General features: G+C 52.4%; 1 protein-coding gene across 1 annotated transcript; it reads right to left on the minus strand.

Annotated features, from left to right (window-relative positions):
- Positions 1-425: 425 nt before the first annotated feature.
- AMN (amnion associated transmembrane protein) lies at positions 426-21,878 on the minus strand. The gene is made up of 12 exons (XM_017807414.1): positions 21,751-21,878; positions 19,455-19,573; positions 19,301-19,345; positions 9,929-10,016; positions 8,227-8,462; positions 6,563-6,700; positions 6,374-6,482; positions 5,269-5,351; positions 4,179-4,365; positions 3,301-3,475; positions 936-1,038; positions 426-671 (listed from the first exon to the last, which is right to left on the minus strand). The coding sequence occupies exons 1-12, from the start codon at positions 21,791-21,793 to the stop codon at positions 576-578; spliced, it is 1,422 nt and encodes a 473-aa protein (XP_017662903.1). The 5' UTR covers positions 21,794-21,878; the 3' UTR covers positions 426-575.
- Between the last annotated feature and the right edge of the window lie 588 nt (positions 21,879-22,466).

Consider the following 22,466-nt stretch of genomic DNA (forward strand, 5'->3'; position numbering starts at 1 on the left):
AGGGGATGGGGAGGGAATTGTTTGCTCAGGACTGAATCTCACCAGCGCCCATGGGACAAGAGTGAGGGAAGGAACAGGAGTTGAGTACGCTGCTGGAAAGCAAAAGAACCATCCAGCTAATGGATCCAAGCCATGAAGGCTCCAGGACACATTTTGAAATGTGTTTGAGCACTGAATTTCTGTCATGCATCCAGGGATGCTTCCTTCAACCCGCTGTGTGCCCTGAGCAAATCCAGCACAGTGCTGGCTAAAGCACAGGATGCTGAGCTAGACTCCAACTGCCCTGGATACCACCTGAGACTCAAATCTCAATGTTGAACTGTCTAAAAAGAACTGATACCTAAAAAATACACTTTAAAACCCAGAAGTAACACCAGGGAGGCCGTGTCCATATGCCTGAGCCCCAACAGCAAAGGTTTGCTATGTTTTCCTTCACTTCATGGACACTTTTATTCAGGTGGGATCTGCTTCTGGCTTAGATCCCACCAGGAGCTATGTGAGGGGCTGTGAGGCCTGGAGAGGTGGTGGTGTCCCCAAGGAAGTGGTGTCTGCCCCCAGCATGAGTCCCCAGACCATCAGGTCTCCGTCTCACTTGCATCATACAGAGGGTTGAGGTAGAAGACCTGGATATCTTTGGGTGTCTCCTCTCCAGGGTCAGCACCTGGGGGCTCCTGCAACAGCAAGGGAGGAAAAAACATGGGGAAGGGAAACAAAACCCTTGGCAAAACTCACCCAGTGCTGAGTCCCTGCAGCAGCTGAGAGGCTGGTGACCTGGGGGAAGATGGGAACACCCCACAAACCCCTCCTGGCCTGGAGAAAGGAGGACTCCTGCCAGATGAACCCCAACTGGCACTCAAGAGTGTCCTGGCTGGGGCCCCACACCAATCCTGCCCATGGCCCCAAGCATCCCATTGCCCCTGGTAGTGGTGACTCACCACGTTGAACATGGGGTTGTCAAAGCCTTTGTCACTGGCTGGTGCAGGGGACACCGGGTCCTCCAGTCTGTCCCAGGGCCGGGGGGTGCGCAGGGCAGGCAACCTGGGGAGAGACCTGGGCATTACCCACCCACATCCCTCCCAGCCCAGCAGCTCCCCCAGCTGAAACCCTGCATCTTCAAGAGGTGGATGGGAAAATACAGGGGCAAAGTGTCAGGCTGACTTTGAAATGGGATGTTTGTGCCCTTTCCAGGGAAAAGCTGCCATATCCAGCAGAAACCATTAAGCTTGGAGGTCTGGGACCTGCATTCTGGAGGGAAGAGTTTGCAGAGGCAGACAACTCTAGCACAGGCTTCCCTTTGGAGCCGTCACTCCCTCCCCATGGCCTAAAATGAATTGCCACAGAGCTGACACCTGTTCTCACTGCAATCTCATCAAGTGCTAATTATCATTGCTTTTATCCTGTTTTCATCATCTTAATCACCATCACTACTTGTGTTATTTTCTTCACTACTCCTAGCCTAGGGGTCCCAAACACGGCGCATCCTCCCCTGCACTGGGCACCTGCTGCAGGTGGGCTCAGCAGCAGGTCCACACACATCACCTCAGGAGCTGTGCTACCTGCAGGGAAGCTGTGCCAGGCCCTTTTTGGTGGAAATAAGCTGAATTCTCTGGTTCCCTAGTGGTCAGGATGGCTCTGCTGCATAGAAGCAGACTCTGCTTGCAGGCTCCCAGAGACTCATGACTAATTTGCAGCATCCCTGGTGGTGTCAGATGCCTCCACGATGCTTTTGACAACACTACCCAAAAGGGCTCTGCCCTGGAGCCACCCAGTGACACACACCAGGAGTGGGTCGACCGGGGACATTCCCTGGGCTCAGGTTCAGCTCTGTCTCCTGTAGCTACAAGAACTTCCCTCCTTCTGCTGACGGTGCTGGTTTCAAAGGCCTGTCCAGCATCCAAAGAAGTGTCAGTGAAAGATAAATCATCAAGTAGCAATTATGGGTCTGGGAGTTTTATTTAGAAATTAAATGAAGGCGCGGGTTTACTGCTAGGAAATATCACGTCAGCACGTGCCAAGTGGCAGGGCAAGCTCCATGGCCAGGGCCACTGCTGCATGGTGAGAAAATCCCAGTGGAGGAACCAAGAGAGAAGAAACAACCTGACTTGTGACTCTGTAACATGGCCAACCCCAGCACCGGGGAGCTCACCATCCCCTGGCAGACAGGTGCACTTTGCACATGCAAATTTCAGCAGTTCCTGTCCCCTGGTTATTAAATGTATAAGGTCAACCCCACTTGCCCACAGGAGGGTGACACAAGCCACAGTGGCTAAGCAGGCAGACAGTAAACCCTGCAAAACCCTCCACGTGAAGGTGAGTCCACAAAGGAGGAGCAGAGGTGGGCGCCCTGGCAACTGCCACGGGCACTTCTGGGATGCCCTGATCACTGCCAGAGCTCATTTTCAAGCTATGAGGGAAAAAGGTGGTGGAGAAGGGGTATTTCTGACTGGCTCCCAGTTGTGGTGCAGTCAGGTGCTGTGCACCCACCACCCCTCTGCTGGGACCTGCACTCCATACTCCATGCTGTGTGAACACCTAATGCACCAGAAGCTGCATTTGCTTTTGGATGATGCTGTCACCCCCTTTCACGGTTATGAAGCTGTGGGACAAGTGTTTTGCATTACTTTGATGCATTTCTATTTAGCAGCTGGCAGTTTCAGTCCTCCACACCCTAGCAGGGCTGCAAACTGATGGTACCAAGAAACAGGAGATGTCACTAGGCACCATGACCGCTTGAGCTGCAGCAGCCCTGCTGTCACCAGGGCACACCCTACCATGACAAGAAGCAATTCTTCCCAGACATGGAGGAGGCTGAATTACCAGTCCAAGAGTGCAGAAGTGCCTTTCAGTCACCTCTCCTCCAGTAAACCACAAGGAACAGGGACAACGGTTTTAAACTGACGGAGAGCAGGTTTAGATTAGATATTAGGAAGAAATTCTTTACTCTGAGGATGGTGAGGCACAGGTTGCCCAGAGATATTGTGAATGCTTCATCCCTAGAGGAGTTCAATACCTCAAGGTGCTTTGAACAACCTGGTCTAGTGGACAGTGTCCCTGCCCATGGCAAGGCTGTGGGAACTAGATGATCTTTAAGGTCCCTTCCAGCCCAAACCATGCTGTAATCCTATGAACCAGTAATGATGGGTGTAGCAGATTGCCTGGCCATGCCCATCACTGCAGGAGCTCTGGGCAACACTGTGTGGCCCTGTGTGCCAGACCAGCTGGAAGGACAGCCTGGGGTGACAGCTGCCTCAAAGCAGAAGCAGCCTGACTATATGCTGCTGGCAGAAGCCCCATCCCTACCTTAGCCTTCCCTTTCTGTAGAGAAAGAGGATCCCTCCAAGGAACATGAGACCGAAGAGTAGCCCCATGACCGTCCCCGCTGTGATCCTGCTCAATGTGTGGCTCCCCCTTTGCCTGCTGAAAGTGCTGCCAGTGGCCACTTCCATTTTGCCACTTGAAATGCCAAGCGCTTCACCTGGGAAAGGGTAGGAAAAAACAGGAGTGAGGACTGTACAGGGCAACACATCCCCACACCCACTCCCAGCCAGGATAGAAGAAGCTGTCAGTTGGGTCTGGCACTGCTCTCCTGGTTGATCACCTTTCCCTGGGGATTGGATATACAGGTGGGTGGACTCAACAGGAACAAGCCCATACAATGACCACCAGGTCCCCTGGCTGTGACCTACGTGCCCATCAGCATCTGCCAGCTTCTATGGCTGCCTCCACACACAGCATTCTGGTTGAGAGGGACCTGGGGATCCTGGCAGGCACCAAGCTGGTCATGGTCAGACATGGCAGGAAAGCACAGTGGTATCCCAGGCTGCATGAGGAGAGCTGACAGCAGGCCAAGGGAGGTGACCCTTCCACTCTGCTCTGCCCTGGTGAGACACAGCTGGAGCACTGAGCCAGGCTTTTCTCAGAGGAGCCCAGTGACACCAGGGCAAGAGGCAATGGGCAGATATTGAAATACAGTAAATTTCACGTAAATATAAGAAAAAACTGTTTTACAGCAAAAGTGGTCAGTTGCGAAGACAGGTTGCCTGGAGATGTGAAAGCATCCTGAGCCACTGCTTTCCAGAGCTTCTTATTCCCTGCCAGCAGCCCACATGTCCAGTGGGATTTGAATGTCTCTAAGGATGTACCTGCAGGGGACCTGCCAAGGAGGACAGGGGTGTTACCGTGCTGTGCCACGTCCTCCATGATGTCTCCTGCCAGCTGCTCCGCAGCAGTGCCAGTCTGTGCTCCTGCCCTGTCATCAATCAGCACGATTTGGATGAGAGGAGTGGAGCTCCGGGATACGATGCCCAGGAAGGTCTGTGCTTTGTGCACCTTGGATATGGCCATCTGCACTCCAGTGTACTTGGGCTTTTTGAAACACAAGGAGACGTACAACCCATGAGACTGGAGGCGGAAATTAGTCACCTCTCCAGGCAGCCACTATGGGTACAGCTGCAAGGCCCACCTGAATCCTCATGTGAGCCCCATCCCAGAACTGCCATCCTGTTACTGCGGTGCCATTGCATTTCCCAAATGAGAGGCTCCTATGTCCCCTCTCTCCCAAGCTGTGACCAGCACCCAGCATGCAGTGTGCCTCCATGGAGGCGAGCACGCTGAGAAAGCAATTTCGTGTATCACACCCATTAAAAGCTGTATTAAGATGTGTGGCAGACAGCTGGCTTTCAGCTGTGGATCAATAGAGCAATACTTTGGTATCGATCCTCCCAGTGCAACTCGGAGCACAACACCTCCCCTGGCAGCCCTTGGCAAGGAGGAGGGATGTCATGTTGTGTCTGATGAACAGCAGCAAGGAGTGATGCCTTGTAGAGCATTTGAGTGCTGACCAGTGCCAGTTACCCACCCAGTGCTTGCCTGCTTGTCACAGGATGCCCTGCTGCAGGTTTGCATGATCCCAGCTGCATGCACTGACCTCCCATGTTATCTAGACTGGACCTGTGTTTTCTAAGGCAGGGTTTCCAGCAAGCCCCACCCAGCAAGCATCCTTCCACATCTGCATGCTGGCAGCTGTTCCTGCCCTGCAATGAGCAGGGCAGTGTGGCTGTGTGGGGAGAAAAGGACCCAGCCCTCACAGCTGACACACCCCAGAGGTCAAATGTGGGCTGTGGGCCCTACAGGGTGGTGGGGAGTGAGCCTGAACCCCTGGCATCACTTGGACCACATGCCCCCCCCAGACAGTCCCACCAGCACTGGAAGATGTGGCCAGTGACTTGTGGTTTCATTAGCCCCTCCTGATCCAGCAGGCTTATGTACCTGGCTCAGCAACTCTTGGACCAATCTGTCCTGGTACTTCTGCAGGTCAAAATCAGGAGTGAAATCCAGGTTGATGGTGGCCCCTGCAGCCCAAAAACAAACAGAAATCAAATTGTCTGCCCCAAGTCTGGGCAGAGAGCTGTGACGGCAGCACAGCTCTGGCTGCCATGAGTGGCACTGGGACCCTGAGACCCCTCAGCATCTCTATGCAAATGGTCTGGCTGGGCTCAGAAAGAAACCTCTCCTTCCCTTCCCGGTGTTTTTGTCAACTGGCTTTGATGACAGTCTTTTGGCTTCCATTATATTCTGAAGAGACGATTTCCCTGGAAAGCCTTCTCCTCTGTATCCCTCTGGGAAGCTCTGCATGTACCTGGTTTTGGGGACACAAGACTGTGATTCAGCAGCGCTACCCTTTGGAGGGAAGGCTCAGAGGATGAAACAACTGTGCTCCCTGTACTACTGCACTGCAGGTCATGGAGAAAAATACTTTCCTTGGAAAAAAATGCAAGTAAACATTTGTTGAAATATGAAATTGTCCCAAAGGCTGTAAGGGGCTCTGCTTTTAGGAGCATGTTGGAGAAACATATGGTGCCATTTTAATGAATTTGGTATGATATACCAAATATGAGATACCAAGTATCCAGGTACAATTGTGCATGAAAAATTTCCCTTAGCAACCTTTCACGTGGAATAATGGAGGAGCACCCATTGCAGAGAAAACACTGTCAATCTGCACGTTTTTATTTTAAATGAAATGAAACAAGCTGGCTGTTGGGAAGCTGACATAAGAGTGGAAAAGGCTGCATTTCCTCTGAGTGTTTTCTGCTGCAGAGCCCTATTAGCTTGACGAGCTGTGACATCCTGGCAGGATAAACTAGAGGCAGGGACAAAGGCCTGAGCCTCAGAACAGGCTCCCAAAAGCCAGGATGATGCTTCAGGGAGATCTGCTGGGAGGGTGGCACAACGGGACCTGCAGATGAGACCCTTGGAGCAGCGATACAGCAAAACTTCAGCCTGTGACCAGCAGCACCCCCTGCACCCAACTTTCCCCCACGGAACCAGGCAGCTGGCAGGGAGGAGGAATAGGGCCATGTCCCCCACTCACCACAGACCCCACAGCAGTGGCCAAGGGGCTGCAAAGGGCTCTGGCACACTGGCACTGGGCACTGCTTCCCCGACGCCCTGAGCAGGGCTGCACAGATGCGGGGGCCATCCTAGAGGAGAGCAGGGCAGCGTCAGTCCCCACCCCACAAATGGCACCGGTATCCCCCAAAACAGAAAAGGGAAGACTCACCGGGGCATTCCCGCAGGCACAGCCGGACTTGTCGGGACAGCCAGTCCCTGTCACCTGGAGAGTGCCATTGCCGTGAAACTGCAGCAGGGCAGAGGGGCCCTGCAGGTACCCAGCCCAGGCCTCTGGGGTGCTCAGCTCCTGGGCAGGGAAGAGCAGCAAAGCAGGTGAGTATCCCAGGGCAGGTCCCAGTCCTGTCCCCAGGTGCCGCTGGGACACCTGGTGTCATATCTGACGGCCATCATTGGGCAGCCCCACTGCGGGCAGTGATGCAGCAGGAAAACCCTGCCAATACACCTATTCCAGCTTTTCCACTGGACCAACAGAAAAACTCTCTCTAAAACCAAAAAGAAATGACGATGAGATGGCTGGGCCTTTTTTTCCTTTTGGTTTTCATCTTTCTCCTGGCCCAGAGAATTCAAGTTATCAGCTTTTCACTACTGGGAGGAAGGGGCTGGATCTGAACTGTTTTCCTTTCATCTGGGAAACATTTCCATGGACTTGGCATTAGTGAAGGCTGAGCTGGACTGACCAGCCTCATCCTGCCAAGCCACTGGTAATTCCCTCACCCACTCTGTTCCACAGGAAGCATATCCATGCCCTAGCAATACAGGCAGACTTCTCAGGCCCTGGGGTGAAAATAGCCAACACAGAGCACGGAGTGGGCGGGATACCAAAGGATATAAGCTTATAAGGTCAGTTTTTAGGAAAAATGCTATAATCATAAAAAGCACCTTCTTCCATCTCACTGCTCAGCAGCAGCCTCTGCCCAGAGGGACAGCCAGCAGTGGTCCCTCGGGGGTTTGATGTGCCGTGGAGTATTCCCCAGGCATCAGCAGGACCAGCATCACTCTGAGTACCCAAGAGCATCCACCTCTGGATCCCTGGGGCTACATGTGCCTGAGGTGAGCTCTGCTGGGGTGCTGCCTTGTTCAGACTTGCCTGCACCTGCCTGGCACCAAGTCTATTAGCCAAAAAGCAGCTACCTAAGGCCTGGCCCCGAAATGGCAGATCCCAGCCAGCACAGCAGTAGAAATAATAAATAACTTATGAAATGCCTGACGCATCTCCCACTCCTGGAAGGAGCCTGTGTTTACCACTGCAGCGCCTGTGATCTTCTGCTCCTCCGACCAGCGATGGATGGGGTTCATCGTGAGTCTGATTCCCAGGCTGAAGCACAGCAAGCTGCCAGCGCTTCTATAATTATCCCTCCAATCAATTAAAGAGCAGCGCTGAAGTAAAGCTGGTAGATGATCGCTGAGCCACAGGCCACATTAAGGTCGGGGGCAGGAGGGAGGTGTCCCCAGAGGGTCCCTGAGCAGCACGGCTGCAGACACGTGCCTGGGAAGGGAGCAGCCCCTGGGCGCCAGAGAAGATGCCATTTGCTGGTGGTTTGACCTGCGCACACTGGCCCTTGTTTTTAATATGAATAGTAAGACAGCCTGTGCTCCCATGATGCAGGGAGGGAGGCGATAACAAACCAGTCAAAGAAGAAAGCCACTGAGGCCATGCACAGCAGCAGCAGCCCGTGAAGCTGCATCCCCATAGGAGCACCCCATCTCCCCACGCAGTGCTGCTCCTCCATCCCTGCTGGTCCCTCCTCTACTGACCTACTTTGGGGCTTGGTAAGAAGGCATCGAGCCAGTTTCTCACCATCCCCACCTTACCTGGCCCATGACAGAGATGCTGCGGAGGTGAATCACTTGCTGTGATGAGTCGGTGTTTACGCGGAAGGAGGTTTCGGCCGGGAAGATAACATCATCATAGTGGCACGGGATGCGTTCCTCATCCACGGAAAACATGCGCCCACTCGGCTTGAGCTCCCCGCTGGAAAACACATCCTGCCACAGCGTGGGGTCAAACCATGAGCGCTGCTCAGCATCAGTGAACCTCACTGTTCCACCTGGCAAGGCAACGGAAAAGGTTGAGCATGACCCAAACCCAAACCCAAAGCCAAAGCTCCCACAGATGCATCTGGGTTGGTAAAACCAGGCACTGTCTGGCCCGAAGCAGAGGATCTCACCCTATGGGCTGGCCCTGGCACGACCCTCACAGTCAGCCTCTGCAGGCATTTCCTGGAGCTCAGTAAAGCTTCCCAGCACTCAGGGCTGGGGTCTCAGCCCAAAACCGCTGTCTGGCTGCAGGCCTCCAGCCCCAGATACCACAGAACATTCTTTCCCCCCCTTCTTTAAAGCTCACCCTTCTGGTTAAGGAGGAAAACAGCTGCCTGAATGCTGAGTAACAGTTAAACCTGATAAAAATGGGTGTGATAATTCATGCCCCAATTTCCCAGCAGCCTGGCAGGCCTAGAGAAACGTGACAAGTCCTGTTACCTGCAGTAGGCAACCCCAAAACAAATGCCCCATTTAACCATTAATTATTTGATCATTAACCATTTCCCTGCTGGTTAGTCTCATCATGCAGTGCCTGCTTCCTTCTCACCCTTCCCAGCAGCTGAACCTTTGCCAGTTCAGCCAGCATGCAGGGGCTTAGTGACTGAATTTTTTGCATTCATTTTGAAATCATGCTTTAAAAAAGCCCATTTTTGAAAGTTGCCCCAGAAACGCCTGCTGATTTCAGGGGAGCAGTGCATGGTCAGCAGGAAAAGCCCAGTGCAAGGCACAGCTGCCAGAGCATCCCTGCTGGGGGACAAACAGAAAAATGAGAGGGATGAAGGATTTCAGAGTGGCTGTGGTCTTATGCTACAGTCCTTCCTCTGGGAAGACCCGTTTGGGCTTTTTCTCTCTTTTTTCTCATTTTTATGCCAGTCAGAGTGCAGGCACAGTGTCTCTGCTTGGACTCTACCTTTCCTGCAGGGGAACTAAAAAGTTACTTGCCACTGAAAGCATGAGGTAGCTCTTAAGTGCCTAAAATACATCTCCCCATAAAACAGCTTTCAGACTGATAATGGGCACCAGTGACACAAATGTGCTGTCTCAGCCATGGGCTGGAGGCTGAGAGGTGAGAGAAGGATGTGTTTGGGGTCAAAGGCCAGCTCGCTGCGATGGCTGTGGCTTGGCTCACCAGTGTGTAACTCCTAACCAGTTTTCTTTGGAAACACTGTGGCAAAGAAAATAAGGGCTTTGATGTGGCTACATGCCTAATAGGCAAGGTAAAATACAAACAATATTTGCCTCTCTGCTACAACTTCAAAGGCTTGCCTACTATAATTACTTTTCTAGAAGACAGGTGATGTAGCAGGAAAAAAGATCTGATACGAGGGAGGTCATCAAAGAAAAGGTAAGTATTGAAGAGGAATGATTCACTTTGCTCTGAGGTGGGACAGCAAAGACCTTTGTAGAAGTGTTGAGGCTGAATTTGCATGATTAATCACGGGCTGATGGGGTGACTGATCTGGGCACAAAATACCTGAGTCACATCCTGGATCCCAGCTGCCATCGAAAGCTGCGAATCCTGCACCAGCTGCCAGCACGAATTCTCCATTCAGGGGCAGGTACTAGATGGAGGGATTCAGAGTGTTACTGTGCGGTTCCACTGCCAGCCACCCAGGCTTGTAATCAAATAACAGTGCTAATTACTAGGCTGCCTATTACACTCCCAGTCTCTGAGGCACTTTACAGTCATCAGGAGCCGCCCTCACCCTGCCCCATGTAAATGGAAAAGTATCAGTTCCCAGTTTTACAGATGGGGACGCTGTGATGGGGAGAGGCGGTTTGACATTATCTTCCACAACATAGAAAAGCATGAAGCATTCAGTGAAGCAAGAACAAGGAAAAAGCAAAGTAAGCTCTTTTGACAGCTTCTTCCTCCTCTTGCACACACTCCCAGCAGCTCAGGAATTGGATTTATACATTGGTACACCATGAAAAACTCAACCTTACTCTGCAAGTGCCAGAGGTCCCCTCATTTAATGCGTTTCCACCTCCAGGGGCTGTGCTTGCCCCAAAAAACATAACTCAGGAGCCCAAGCTGTTCTTGGTGCCATGACAGCTAGTGACCTGGCACTCAGCACAAGCTAAAGAAAGTACACAGCAGCATTTGGAGCAGCTTGCCATAGCTATACCCTCTTCTTGTTGGGTAGGACATCACCAGCAAGTAGTCAGGATCATGATACTGGCCTGGCTTCAGTCTGGCCACAGACAGACCTCAACAGGCACACCTCTGCCATGAGAACCTTTTTGGCAAGTAACTGTGGCCACCTGGGTCACCAGCCAGCACTGCCAACTCCAGGACAGGCCCTGGTAAATGATCAAGTCAGGTGACTCATTCACAGCACACAGGTTATTCAGCCCATCCCATTTTATTTTACATCTAGAAATTACCAGAGAGAAAGTCATGTTTTCCCCAATATTTTTGAGTGAGTGATGTTCAAGGCTCTCTTCTCTAACTCAGTCTATCCAGGGTTTAAGCATCACTCCCCAGACAGCGGCTGGAAGCCCTCCAGGACTGCATTATGCCGAAGTACTGGGTCCTGTGCTCAGGCAGAAACACGTTAAATGGGATTTTAAGGTTTCATCTACTTAATTGGTCTTTAAATATGTATGCAGGTTAGAGAAAGCAAGACTTATGACTGACTGCTGCGGGTGGCTGTGATAGCTAGCTCTCTGTCCTTGGGGCAGTCTTTCCTGAGGATGCTCTGTCCCACTCAGGGACCACCACGGGGAAGGAAAGGGGGAGGTAGACATGGCAAAAAGCTCCTCACTCCCAAACTGTAGGCAGGTCTTTAGAAGTTTAGTTCCTTGGTGATGTGGTGTTTTGAAGGCCATAGCCCAGGTCCCCCTCTTGGTTTAGGAACCATGAGAAGCCAGGATGGAGAGCAGAGAGTGGCTGCCACCAAGAGCCCTGAAGTGCTTCTCTGCACTGTCTGCTTCAGACCCAGCAATGGGACGTTGGGCTGGACAAGAGGGGATGGCACTGTGACTAGCTGAGGTCTGGGCAACATGTGCCCCAAGGGTATGGGGTCTCCCCACCAGCCAGGAAGAAGCCTTTGCCTATGGACACTGCTCCATCGGACCATAGCACGTGTCCTGCCATCTTGTTCTCTGAATTTCTATTACTCCTGAGTAAAGCAAATTTTTCCAAAACTAAAGCACTGAAACAGGCTGAAAGGTCTGCCAGGATATGAATGGCAACCTGCCTTCTAGCTGCAGATAAAAAGCAACACCTAGTGAAGTTCTGAGGCTCAGGACTTGGCCTGCTTTGAGCTGGGTGAGGGCAATGCTACCAGCTTCTGTCACAAGATGCTGTACTTCAAGTGCCCTGGCTTGTTTTCCTGTGAGCCCACACAGGAGTGGGTGGTGGGAGACACAGCTGACATCTATACCCAGGGCAGTACCAGCAGCACTGCCAGTCAAGTCCCTCCTCCCAGGCTCCCTGGGCCATTTCAGACTGGAACCCCTCACCACTGCCTTTTGCCCACTTTGCAGTCTGGCACTCTGCTGTGCACAACAGGGGGGCCAAGGAGGAAGGGTGGCCAGCTGGCTGCTGGGGTCCATCTGAGCTGCTCAGAGTGGGGTTTTGGATGGGATGCAGTGGATCCTTTCACCAATGCGGGGTACCAGCTCTTCACAGCACTCAGCTCAGGGCACTCAGCCCCAAAGCTGCAGAGATCTTTGGGTGGAAGAAGGAAAATCAGGAAGCAGCTGCTGGGGAGGAAGATGGTTACACAGCAGGACCATGACTGGCCTCCTCTTGCTTTCCCAGGCTGCAGAAGTTGGTGTCTGTGAGTGTTGTGGCTGGATCAAGACCACTGGGTTGGGAAGTCCCTAATCTCACTCCTGCCTGCCTGACAGCACTCTTCCCTGTAGTTACCAAACACTTTGACTATGGCTGTGCATCAGAACTTCCCGAACTCCCTGTGGTGGCCACGCAGGACACGACGAGCTTTTGGCTTCAGGGCACTGTTCATTCAGATCTCCACAAACTAACCAGGGGGGAGGAAAACGCACCAAGGATTCACATAGTGGGGCTGAGTTCAATGTGGCAAGAAAGGAGATGAGGTAGACTTGCTCAGTTAGGGATGCACATGTGTGCACACACATATACACAGTGCTGGTCCCATGATCAACCATGGTGTTGCCCCTCCTGCATGTGCTTGGGAGGGCAAGTGGGTCTGGATGGGGAGATGGCAGACACAGGGCCAGTAGCACATAGCACCAGTCCTGCCCACAGGGAGAAAATGCCTTGTGCCAAACCTGCCCCACACTTGCTGCACCTGTGCTCTGGAGACATTGGCCTCCAGGCTCTCAGGAGAAGATGCAGCTTCTCCAGTTACTCCCGGAGATCCCCCTCCACCACCAAGGACAAAACCCCAGGCTGGCTGGACTTCCCAAGCCCAGAGGAAGCTGTCCACATGAGTGTGAGTGTGGCAGAGAAATGAGAGTGAGCACACACAGTGTCCCTCCGCACTCAGGGAGTGCCCAAACACTGCAAGCACCAACCCTGGAATTAAGATACAGCACAACACAATGCGAGATGGGACGGACTCACCACATTTCCACAAAGGTGAAGTGCAGGAAGAGCCCCGTACTGGTTCATCACAGGAATTTCTAGGGCTGGTCCCCATAGCTATGGCTCCATGCCCAGTGAGGCAGCTGTGCTGCTCATCCACCACCAGCCCTCCCTGAGATTCACACCACTGGGCAGTGTTTCAGAACTGGTTCCATCGTCCAACACTTTTTTGTAAATAATTTGCCTTTTTTCTTTTCCTAACAGAAGTTAAGCATCTTGGCTTGCTGCAGAGGACAAATGGAGACTCTGGTTGGGCAGCGGCTTTCTACCTTTGGGAGTTTAGTATAGAAATTGCATATAGGTTGGGCCACTTTCCAAGTACATTTTGAACTGAGCAATGACAGGTACCAATGGACTGAGGCCAAAAAGCAGTTTCATCTGCTTTCTCTTCCTCCTGCCAACCTGTACTCCAGGGCCATTAATACAGCGAGTGCTTAGAGTCCCATTAGTCATTTCCCATCCCTGATACTGGTAAATCACTTATCTCCTTGGTCATCGTTATCAAGTGTAATGACAACTGAAACACAGTCATCATTTTTCTTATCAAATTCAGAAAAAAAAAAAAAAAGGAAGGACCCCATGTGGCTCTTGGCCCAGCCCCAGGATTGCACCACTGAGAAGGAATCCAATGCATAGGGGAAAATGAAACTAACCTCTGAAATGTGAAAGAAAAAAATAGCAAAGACCTGAGAGATGGCTTTTCAAGCAGGTGGCCTTGAACTAGCCTGCAGCACATCCTGGCTCCGCTCAAGTCACTAGTATTGGACTGAGATGACTGGCAGCAGCACTGTAACTGGGATGTAACCATCATCAGCATAGGAAAAATGCAGCACTTGTTTTTAACCTGGGTGAGCGACGCTCATGATTGCAGCCAGTTCTTCCCCCAGCCTTGCCCTGATTTGCAGCATCAATGTATTTTAATTCCTTGCTCAGGTGAGATGGTGCCACCATCCACACCATGCAACACCAAGACTGCCTGTGCACACTGGGCTCTGCAGTGCTGCATCCATGGCTGCACCAGCAGGTCAGTAGCCATTGGGCCCCCAGGTACAACCCCTCAGCTGGCACCCAGCCCAGGAGCAGGTCTGGGGCTGGTGCTGGTGGCATTCCATTGAAAAACATCACTGGGGTAGGATGCGAGTGGGTTATTGCTCCAACGTGGAGCGCCATAGCCCACCAAAGGCAATAATGCACCAGGGAAATTATTTCCCAGTCCTGCTCTGCTGGGGCAGTGCAGCCCATAGATGGCAGCAGGCAGCTGCTCCCACAGGTGGGAATAGCAGGGATTTTCCCAATTCCCACTGAGGCTGGGGGCCTCAGCACAGCTGGTGGTGGTGCCTGGGTGGTATCCCAGCTGCTGGCTGACAGCCCTGGAAAGGCACAGGGCCAGAATAACCCACAGGTGAATCCCTTTGACATTTCTGAAGCATTGCCAGGGGCTTGCTGGCAGCAGCATTTCTTCGGTTTATTACTGAGGGTTCATTTGTTTGCTTTCTTGCCCACATGAAGCTTTTCCACCTGCATCCTCAGGATGCTGTTCTTCCTCCCAGCCACACATGCCACCTCATGTCCCCAGAGCCAGCCTGGCCCCACCATGGCCCCCAGTCCCACACCAGCTAATACAGATCCCCTGTGAGAGGGGTCAGCAAGGCAGGATGACCTCCATCCACTCCAAGACCCTGCTGCTGGACTAGCATCTCACTGCACAAAGATCTCCTTGCCCAGGCACATGGTCCCCTGAGAAATGAGGCTTTAGCATCCCAAGGAAGCCAGGCAAGAAATGCAGTCTGTATCCCCATGAAACCACTGTTCAAGCAGGCTGGTGCGGCCCAGACCAGAGCACAGGAGCTGGTGCTCCTCTCCATGAGACCCATCAGCAGTGGTGAGCAATGCCCACCAGACCTCCTCTGACCCCAGCAAGGCTCGAGGTGTGGGCAGGGGAGCCATGCCCAGCAATGAAGGGAGGGCAGACGGTCCATGGAGCATCTGCCCAGCCAGACCCAGCATCTGCTACAGTCCGGGATGCCGGCAAGCTGCTCCACTCATCACAGACTTTAATAACTTCACCTGCTGGAAACCAGCCTAGAAGGAGCAAATAAACTCGTGGAGATGACTGTAAAAGACTATTTCACCACACTCCTTTCCTAGGGCACACCTTCACTGTGAATGCTGATGGAGGAAAGACTGCAAGATTCAGGCTTGGAACTACGTGCTGGCACATATGCGCACACACGTGCACTGCCCTGAAATATTTTACCTTCATCTCAGGAGAAGGAAAAATAATCCCTTTCTTGAGTGTCTCATTACCCCGCTGTCTGGGAAGCGGTGGGGGAGGGAGCGCCGGTGCCTGGGACGAGCGCAAACTGTGGCAATTCATTAGAGCCGGTGCCCCTGGAGAGCAATTGGCATTTCAAGATCAATCTCTGCCAGGAACCGAGCAGGAGCATCCTGCAGCAAAGCTGAGTACATTCTGCTCTCACAATTAGGCAGCTAAAAATATAAGGCTGGGGGAGGAGTCCCTGGTCAAACCCCAGTGCCCCGCACACCCCCAACCCTCACCCAAGCTTGCAGCCCCTTGCCAGGTGGGCAGGAAGGGAGTAAGGGCAGCTGCCATCCCACAACAGAGCTCAAGGATGGGGCAGAGCTGGAAAGGTGATGTCAGTACTGCTGAATAGCCCCAGCAAGTGCCCTGACCCTGGCACCATATGGACTGAGCAAGGCTGCTCTGCCACGTGACTAAATCCGACTCCTGCCACCCCAAAAATAGAAGCAGCATCATCCACCCCTGGCCTGCACTTTAGTGCTGGCTGGCTTCAGCACAAACTGCACCAGAGCTGGCATTATTGGGGCAAACACCAGGCCCACAGCTGTAGCCATGCCCTGGCCTGGCTCCCTTTGGAAGCAAAGCACAGCCATAGCCAGAGGGTCCAAACCCCTCACAGGAGCCCTTCTCCCCTGTTAGGGAGACAAGCAAAGCCAAAGCCTGCTTTGCCCTGGAGCACCCACATAAGGCACCACCACCTCCACCTCCATGTCCATCTTTTTTGCACATCTACTCCCAGGCACCTCCAAAAGCTGGTTAAATACTGATTTGCATCTTTAGGCAGCTAACTACCATAGAAAATCCAGCCTAATCACAACGGTTGTGCTCCAAAGCCACTTACGCTTAAGCTGGATTTGTATTTAGTGTGTGGCTGAATTAGGGACTCACCTGAAACTTCAAATAACCATTGAACTGGGCAATCAATGGGTCTCAGCAGGGAAGTGGGCTCCCTGCCCCAACAGCCTGGCCTCCTCCCAAGAAAGCATCTCCCAGCACTCAGCTGCTCCCCACACGGGATGGATGGGGAGGAGAGCTGGAGGGCTCACTGTACAGAGGCAAGCTTTCACATAAATGTCTAGGAGGGAAGTGATGGTGGCACATGAGGACCCCCCAGCACTCTAGATCCCACTCCTCAGTGAGGATTTGAGATGGGAGATCTCATGCTGCCCCTCAGGGCACCAGCACTGAGCACCCTTCCCTATGTTTGCCACAGCAGGCACTATCCTCATGAAAGTCAATGAGAGCCCAATCCCTCTTCAGCCGTGAATTTCCTCCTGCGCTACTATAGCAAACAACACTCTCCTTTTTTTTTTGGCCAAAGGCTGTATAGCATCTCCATGGCGACTCTAAAGCTTAATGTATTCTTGCTGATTTAAGTGATTAATGCTCCAGCGCGCGTGGCCGGCAGCCGAACAGGTGCAGCCCAGCCTCCCTGCAAAAGGCCTCATGACCAATTCATTTTCTAACCAGCTGGTTGCCAAATTTCATGCCATCCGCATGAGTGGCAGCCCTGCTCAGGTGCTGGGTTTCATCCCTTTTTCAACCTTGGTGGTCCCTGTATCACCTGGTGACAGCAGAGCACAGCAGTGCACGGGAGGGAAGTGCCTGAGCTGAAATTAAGAGGAAATATTAACCACCGCACTAAGAAACATGCAGGGACAGTTCACAGCAGGGAAAGTTCACAGGGAATCGCTGGAGTGGTGAGGCTCAGAAGGAAGGTGTGAGCTGCAGTACAGGTTATAGCTGGAGACAAGCTTGGCTGCTCACGTGCAGTGCAATCTGGTAGAGGAGGGGAATGGTGCCCTCACAGCCTGTGCCATACTTTATTCCCTCATGGATCCCCCAGCAGTCCTCTCCACGTGCACAGCAGTGGGATTATAAAATTAATTGGAACCCTGGAGCCTGTGCAGCTGCCTGCCAGCAGCAGGGACCCAGGGAAACCCCAGGGCAGCAGAGGGTCCCCACAAGCACTCTGGATCCTTTGATTGGGATAAGCTGGGGGTCACTCCGGCAGCCTGACCCATCACTCAGTCATGATGGGAACCATCCACCTGAGCAGCCAGCGGACAGCCAGCACAGCCGTGGGTGTCATTTTGTGTTGTGCAAAGGTTTGTTGGTCTCCCTCTCCTTGGGAAGCCATGGGGCTGCTCAGCTCCGCTCTCCAGCTTGGCTGTGGAAGGCTGAGCCATAATGACTAACTCTGCTCTGCAATTATGCACTTTGCAGGCCTCTGATGAAAGTACTTTAGAAATATTATACATTCATCTGTAAGTAAAATAAAATCTACTAGAGTGGTATTTTGCTCTTTTCTTCTCTGGGTAAATTCCACATCATTTATTATATTATATTTGTACGTATTTCCCCAGTATATCCTTTCCTTCAAAAATTCATATTTAAAATGCCATATAAATAAAGTATCTCCTCCAAATATTTGTAGAGGCATTAAACGTGGCACATGGCGTTATTAAAGCATCAAAACTATTAGTGGCGTAGACAGCCTGAACAAATTACACCACATAAATTTCAAGGGCTTCTTTGGATTTAATGGCCGATAAAAGAGCAAAGCTGCCCTGAAACCGAGAGAGAAAACTCGTCCACAAGCTCATGCTGTCCAGGGAAGGAGGTTTTGCAAACAGGATCCAGCCCATCTCTTGCTGTCCCAGCACTGGGAGAGGGCTCACTGGTGACCCATCCCCCACTGGTGTGTTGGGGCAGTGAGTTTGCTTTTCCCTTTAATTCCTCCCTGTTAAATTTTACCCTCTGAACCATGGAGACTGAGACTCCATGCTTTCATATCTGCCTGTCAGCCTGCTCTGGGCAGGACTCCTCTTCTGGAGGGAAACCAGCTTGCTCAGAAACCCCTCTGAGGTGAGACTCCCCCCATTCTTATCTCACTCAACACATATATTTCAGCAGGATGTCACACCCCTCCTGCCACTGCCAGGCTAATAATGCTGCAGAAAAATATAAGACCCAATGGCACTTGAAATAAAATTTCTCAAGCAACATTTTGGGATTTCCCAGAACAGTTTGTTTTCCTTTCAAGGTATTTTGGTGTCAGCTTCACTTAGCCTCTGCCTGGGGCTAGTGCCTGCTCTGTGTCAGCATTGCGGTGGGCTGGTACTCGTCAGCCAACTAATGCCAAGGTCTCCATCCCGTGGAGGGGGTTTTACCCCTTCTTTGGGGAAGAAAAATTAATTTCTTTCAAGTGAAATGGGGAGTTGGGGTGCTCTCCCCCATCTCCCCCAATTAAAAAACCAAATAACACCACAGAAAAAAAAAAAAAAAGCCCAGAAACAGCCTTTGATTACATGGTATAGAGAAACCCTGGCTGCTGTGGGACTCCCGTCCCCTGCCCCAGCTGAGGCATCTTGGTCTGGCTGGACCACGGAGCAAAATGTCAAAGTCCACAGAATGACTTTAAACTGAAAGAGGGCAGGTTTAGATTAGATATTAGAAAGAAATTCTTTACCGTGAGGGTGATGAGGCACTGGAACAGGTTGCCCAGAAAAGCTGTGGATGCTCCATCCATGGAAGTTTTTTTTGAACTCTGTCAGGCTTGGTGCTGTGACCACTTCCCTGGGGAGCCTGTTCCAGTGCCCAACCACCCTCTGGGTGAAGAACCTTTTTCTAATATCTAACCTAAACCTCCCCTGACACAACTTCAGGCCATTCCCTTAGGTCCTGTCACAGAGAAGAGATCAGTGTCTGCCTCTCCTCCTCCCCTCACGAGGAAGTAGATGGGGCTTTGAGCAACCTGGTCTAGTGGAAGTTGTCCCTGCCCGTGGCAGTGGGGTTGGAACTGGATGATCTTGAAGGTCCCTTCCAACCCAAACAATTCTGTGATTCTATGGAGAGGGGGAGAGGGGAATGTGCCACCAGCTGGCAGAGCTTGAGCACTGGCCCTGCCCTCGCCCACCCTCTGGTACCCCTGCCCACTGTCTTACCATGTCCGTCAGCGCATAGGGAGACCTGACGAAGACTGAGACGACCTGTAAGAAAAGCAAAAATAAAAGGGTGCTTTGCCCTGTCAGGTGAAGTGCTTTTCCAATGCCCAGTGATGTTCTGCAAAAAATAAAATAAATCAAAAATGTCCAATACCTTGTCCTTCTCAAAGTGAACCACGTCTCTGGCACAAGGGACTCTGCCTTTATCCCAGTTGGAGGCGGTTTCGAAATTGGTGTTGGGGATCCACTGCTTGTACACGGCAGCAGCAGCAGCTGGGAGGAGCAGAGAAATCAGGGTAATCCAGTCCACGGGAGTCACTGGGAACCCTCTCTGGGATGTGCTTTAGGGTGGCTTGGCCTATTTGGGCCAGATTTGGGGATTTTCCACCCAACATCAGTTCCTGCACTTTCCCAGCTGAGCAGTCACAGCCCTTCTCTTCACAGGGGATTTTTTTCAGCTGGGTGGTGGTTTTTACCCACCCAGATAGGAAGAGGGACAAATACTTGGCAGGCAGAGGGAAGGCAGTAACGTGTCCTGCAGGCAAAGGGCAAGAATAACATACACTTGGTAGTTAAGCGATCTTTGCGGTGGATTTTGTTGTCACTCAGACTAATTAAACGAGTAGAGATTCCTCAGCCTTTGGTTTCCAGCAGGTAGCGAGCAGGCACACAGGACTGGCAGGACCATGAGGACAGGGCAAGAGGAGAAATGACATTTGCTATGGGACATGTAGCACAAAAAACAGATGTTTGGGACTGGGGGGGAGGATTCAGTGGTGTCTTGCAGCCTGAGGCATCGACAGGTTGGAAAACAGGGTTTTTCCCCATGGCATTTGCTGGGATGGTGGCAGCCCTGCCCATGGGTTCCAGAGATGAACCTGCTGGCCAGGGACAGCACACAGCAGAGGGGGTTTTCAGTCTGACCTGCCCTGTTGGCACAAGCACGGCAGAGCAGCCTCATAACCCGACATTGCCCAGGCTTGGCTGGAGGATGCACATTCAGCTGAAGATAAATCTCCCGCAGCCTGAATTAAATGGCTTCAGGCAAGTGAGTTATGAGACTGAGGAAAAAAAATAACAAACCAAAACAACAAAAAAAATCCTTTACCTTTATTATAGATCATATTTTCTGTAGGAGAGAGACCCACTAAATAACAAAATATGTAAAAAGCCAGTGGTGGAGAGGCCTGGGGCACTAGAGATGGGGTGGAGAGGGGTTACAGGGACCCCCCAGGCGAGCCTGGGGAGGGATGGGGGTTCTGGATGACTCTAGCTGATGGAGGGAGGTGCCTTGCAGGAAGCCTGGGCCCGGCTACTCCAAATGTATCCCTTCCAACTCAGAATAGTCTGTGACTCAAGATTAATAAATGATGGGGAGGGATGTGGCTGCAGAGGTGTTATCAGCACACAACGATCGCCTTGGGGTGTAATTTGCTCTGTCTAATTCTGCCAGGGGCTCTGTTGAGACCATTTGCTGTAGGTAGCCATCTCCAGATGAACAGGAAACAATGCATTTTTAACCAGAATGAAAGCCCTAATGTAGGAAATGGGTCTGGGGCCCAGGTGCACAGGGGCTCCCCCAGCCTCACACCGGTCTGTGGCCACCACTTCAGCTGCCTGAAGGATCCCTCAGGCAGATCAAACATACCCCTGCCGTGTCCTCTTTAAAAGCCACTGAGAGGGGAAAAGACACTAACAGCGGTAAGAACAGGGGCCAAGCAGCTGCTTGCAGTGTTGTAGGCACAAACACCTTGATGGCTCAGAGTCAAAAAGACCTTAAGAAAGGACAAAGCACCTGGATGGTAAGGGCAAGTTGTTCTGTCTCTGCTGGGATTGAGTCACAACCCTCCTGGCCAGGGAAGCGAGGGAATGGAGAGGTTAAAGCTCCAGCCAAAAGGCTCAGCCAGCCCCATCGCACACACGCCTCACGTCCCACAGCTGCAGGTCGCTGTGTCAAAGAGAGCTCACACCGCGGAGATGGCCCTGCATCCCACCCGGCTGCCGCGGCATCTCCTTCGGCCGAAGGTTAATCTCCTGGTGCAAAGCCTTTTGCCCCATGCAGCAGCTCTGGTGCATTCCTGCACCCTCCTCAGCCCTGGAAATATCAGTCTGCTATTTAATCAGCCCTGTCTCCCGGGAAGCGCAGTCCTTGAACATCAAAGCGACATACATATTCAACAGGGAGCGTGTCCTGCGGCGCAGCGCTGTTGACTTCAAATGAGAGGAACAGCAGGCACCATACGGCTATCCCAGCCTCATTCCCCTGCCTCATTCATTCAGCTCTGTCCGGTTGGAAATGCCTTTTCTCGTTTCCCTTACAGAAACGCTTTTAAGTGACAGAGCCCGCAACTCTGCTCCAAAACACGACTGCCAGGAGCCCACCCGAAATGGAGAAGTCACCCAGCGGTCACCCCTGCTGGCCGCGGTGGCCGAGCCCTGGGCGCACTCACCAAGGAGCTGCAGGACACCGAGGAGGAAGAACAGGCGCCTCATTTTGCAGCAGGCGGCCACCCCTCGCCTCCGCGGCCCCTGCCCGGCTGGACCTTGCACCCTTCCCGAGGGCACGTGATGGGCTCAGCCCGCAGGAGGCTGTAGGGTGAAGAGAGTAAACCATTACGGGAGGAAGGCTTCCCCCTTCACTGTGCTCTGTCCCAGAACCCGGTTTGCGCTCAGCTCCTCTCCCAGTCTCCCCGTTTCCTTGGCATCCATTGGGAGCCTAGGAAAGACTGAAGGAGTTGGGGAGGCAATAGTGGGGGTCCTCCCAGCTTGGCTCACCAGATCTCGGCATTCACACTCCCCCCACCCATCCAGGTCCAGCTAAAGAGTGTCAAGGGCGAACACACTGCATGGCCTTCCCACACCGCTCTCCTCTGCTGAACAACGGCTACCTTGTAATTATTAATAATGGTTTCAATGTATTTTCAATTAGCTGTCTTGGAAGGGAGCAGCTCCCAGCCACGACTTGTAATTGTACTTTGGCCACCAGCTGATTTGCTCATTACCAGTGCAGGAAGCGGCAGTGCCAGCACAGCCCCACCTTGCTCCTGAGGAGGTTGCTGGGGGATGAATGGAGCTGCTGGCTGTGGCACCAGTGTGTGTGGATGCAGGAGGAGGAGCAAAGACTTCACCATCCCTGCCCTCCACCCTAGCACGGAGTAGTGCTGCA

Source organism: Lepidothrix coronata, unplaced genomic scaffold, assembly GCF_001604755.1.
Source record: "Lepidothrix coronata isolate B3197 unplaced genomic scaffold, Lepidothrix_coronata-1.0 Scaffold19, whole genome shotgun sequence".
Taxonomy (NCBI): domain Eukaryota; kingdom Metazoa; phylum Chordata; class Aves; order Passeriformes; family Pipridae; genus Lepidothrix; species Lepidothrix coronata.

Bases quoted from the DNA above. Each gene is read 5' to 3' on its own strand.
- AMN (XM_017807414.1), bottom strand. From the start codon at position 21,793: ATGAGGCGCCTGTTCTTCCTCCTCGGTGTCCTGCAGCTCCTTG. The intron at 19,346-19,454 runs GTATTGGACATT...CTTTTCTTACAG, and splicing joins TTCACTTTGAGAAGGACAAG to GTCGTCTCAGTCTTCGTCAG. The intron at 10,017-19,300 runs GTAAGACAGTGG...CCCTCCATCTAG, and splicing joins CCTATGCGCTGACGGACATG to TACCTGCCCCTGAATGGAGA.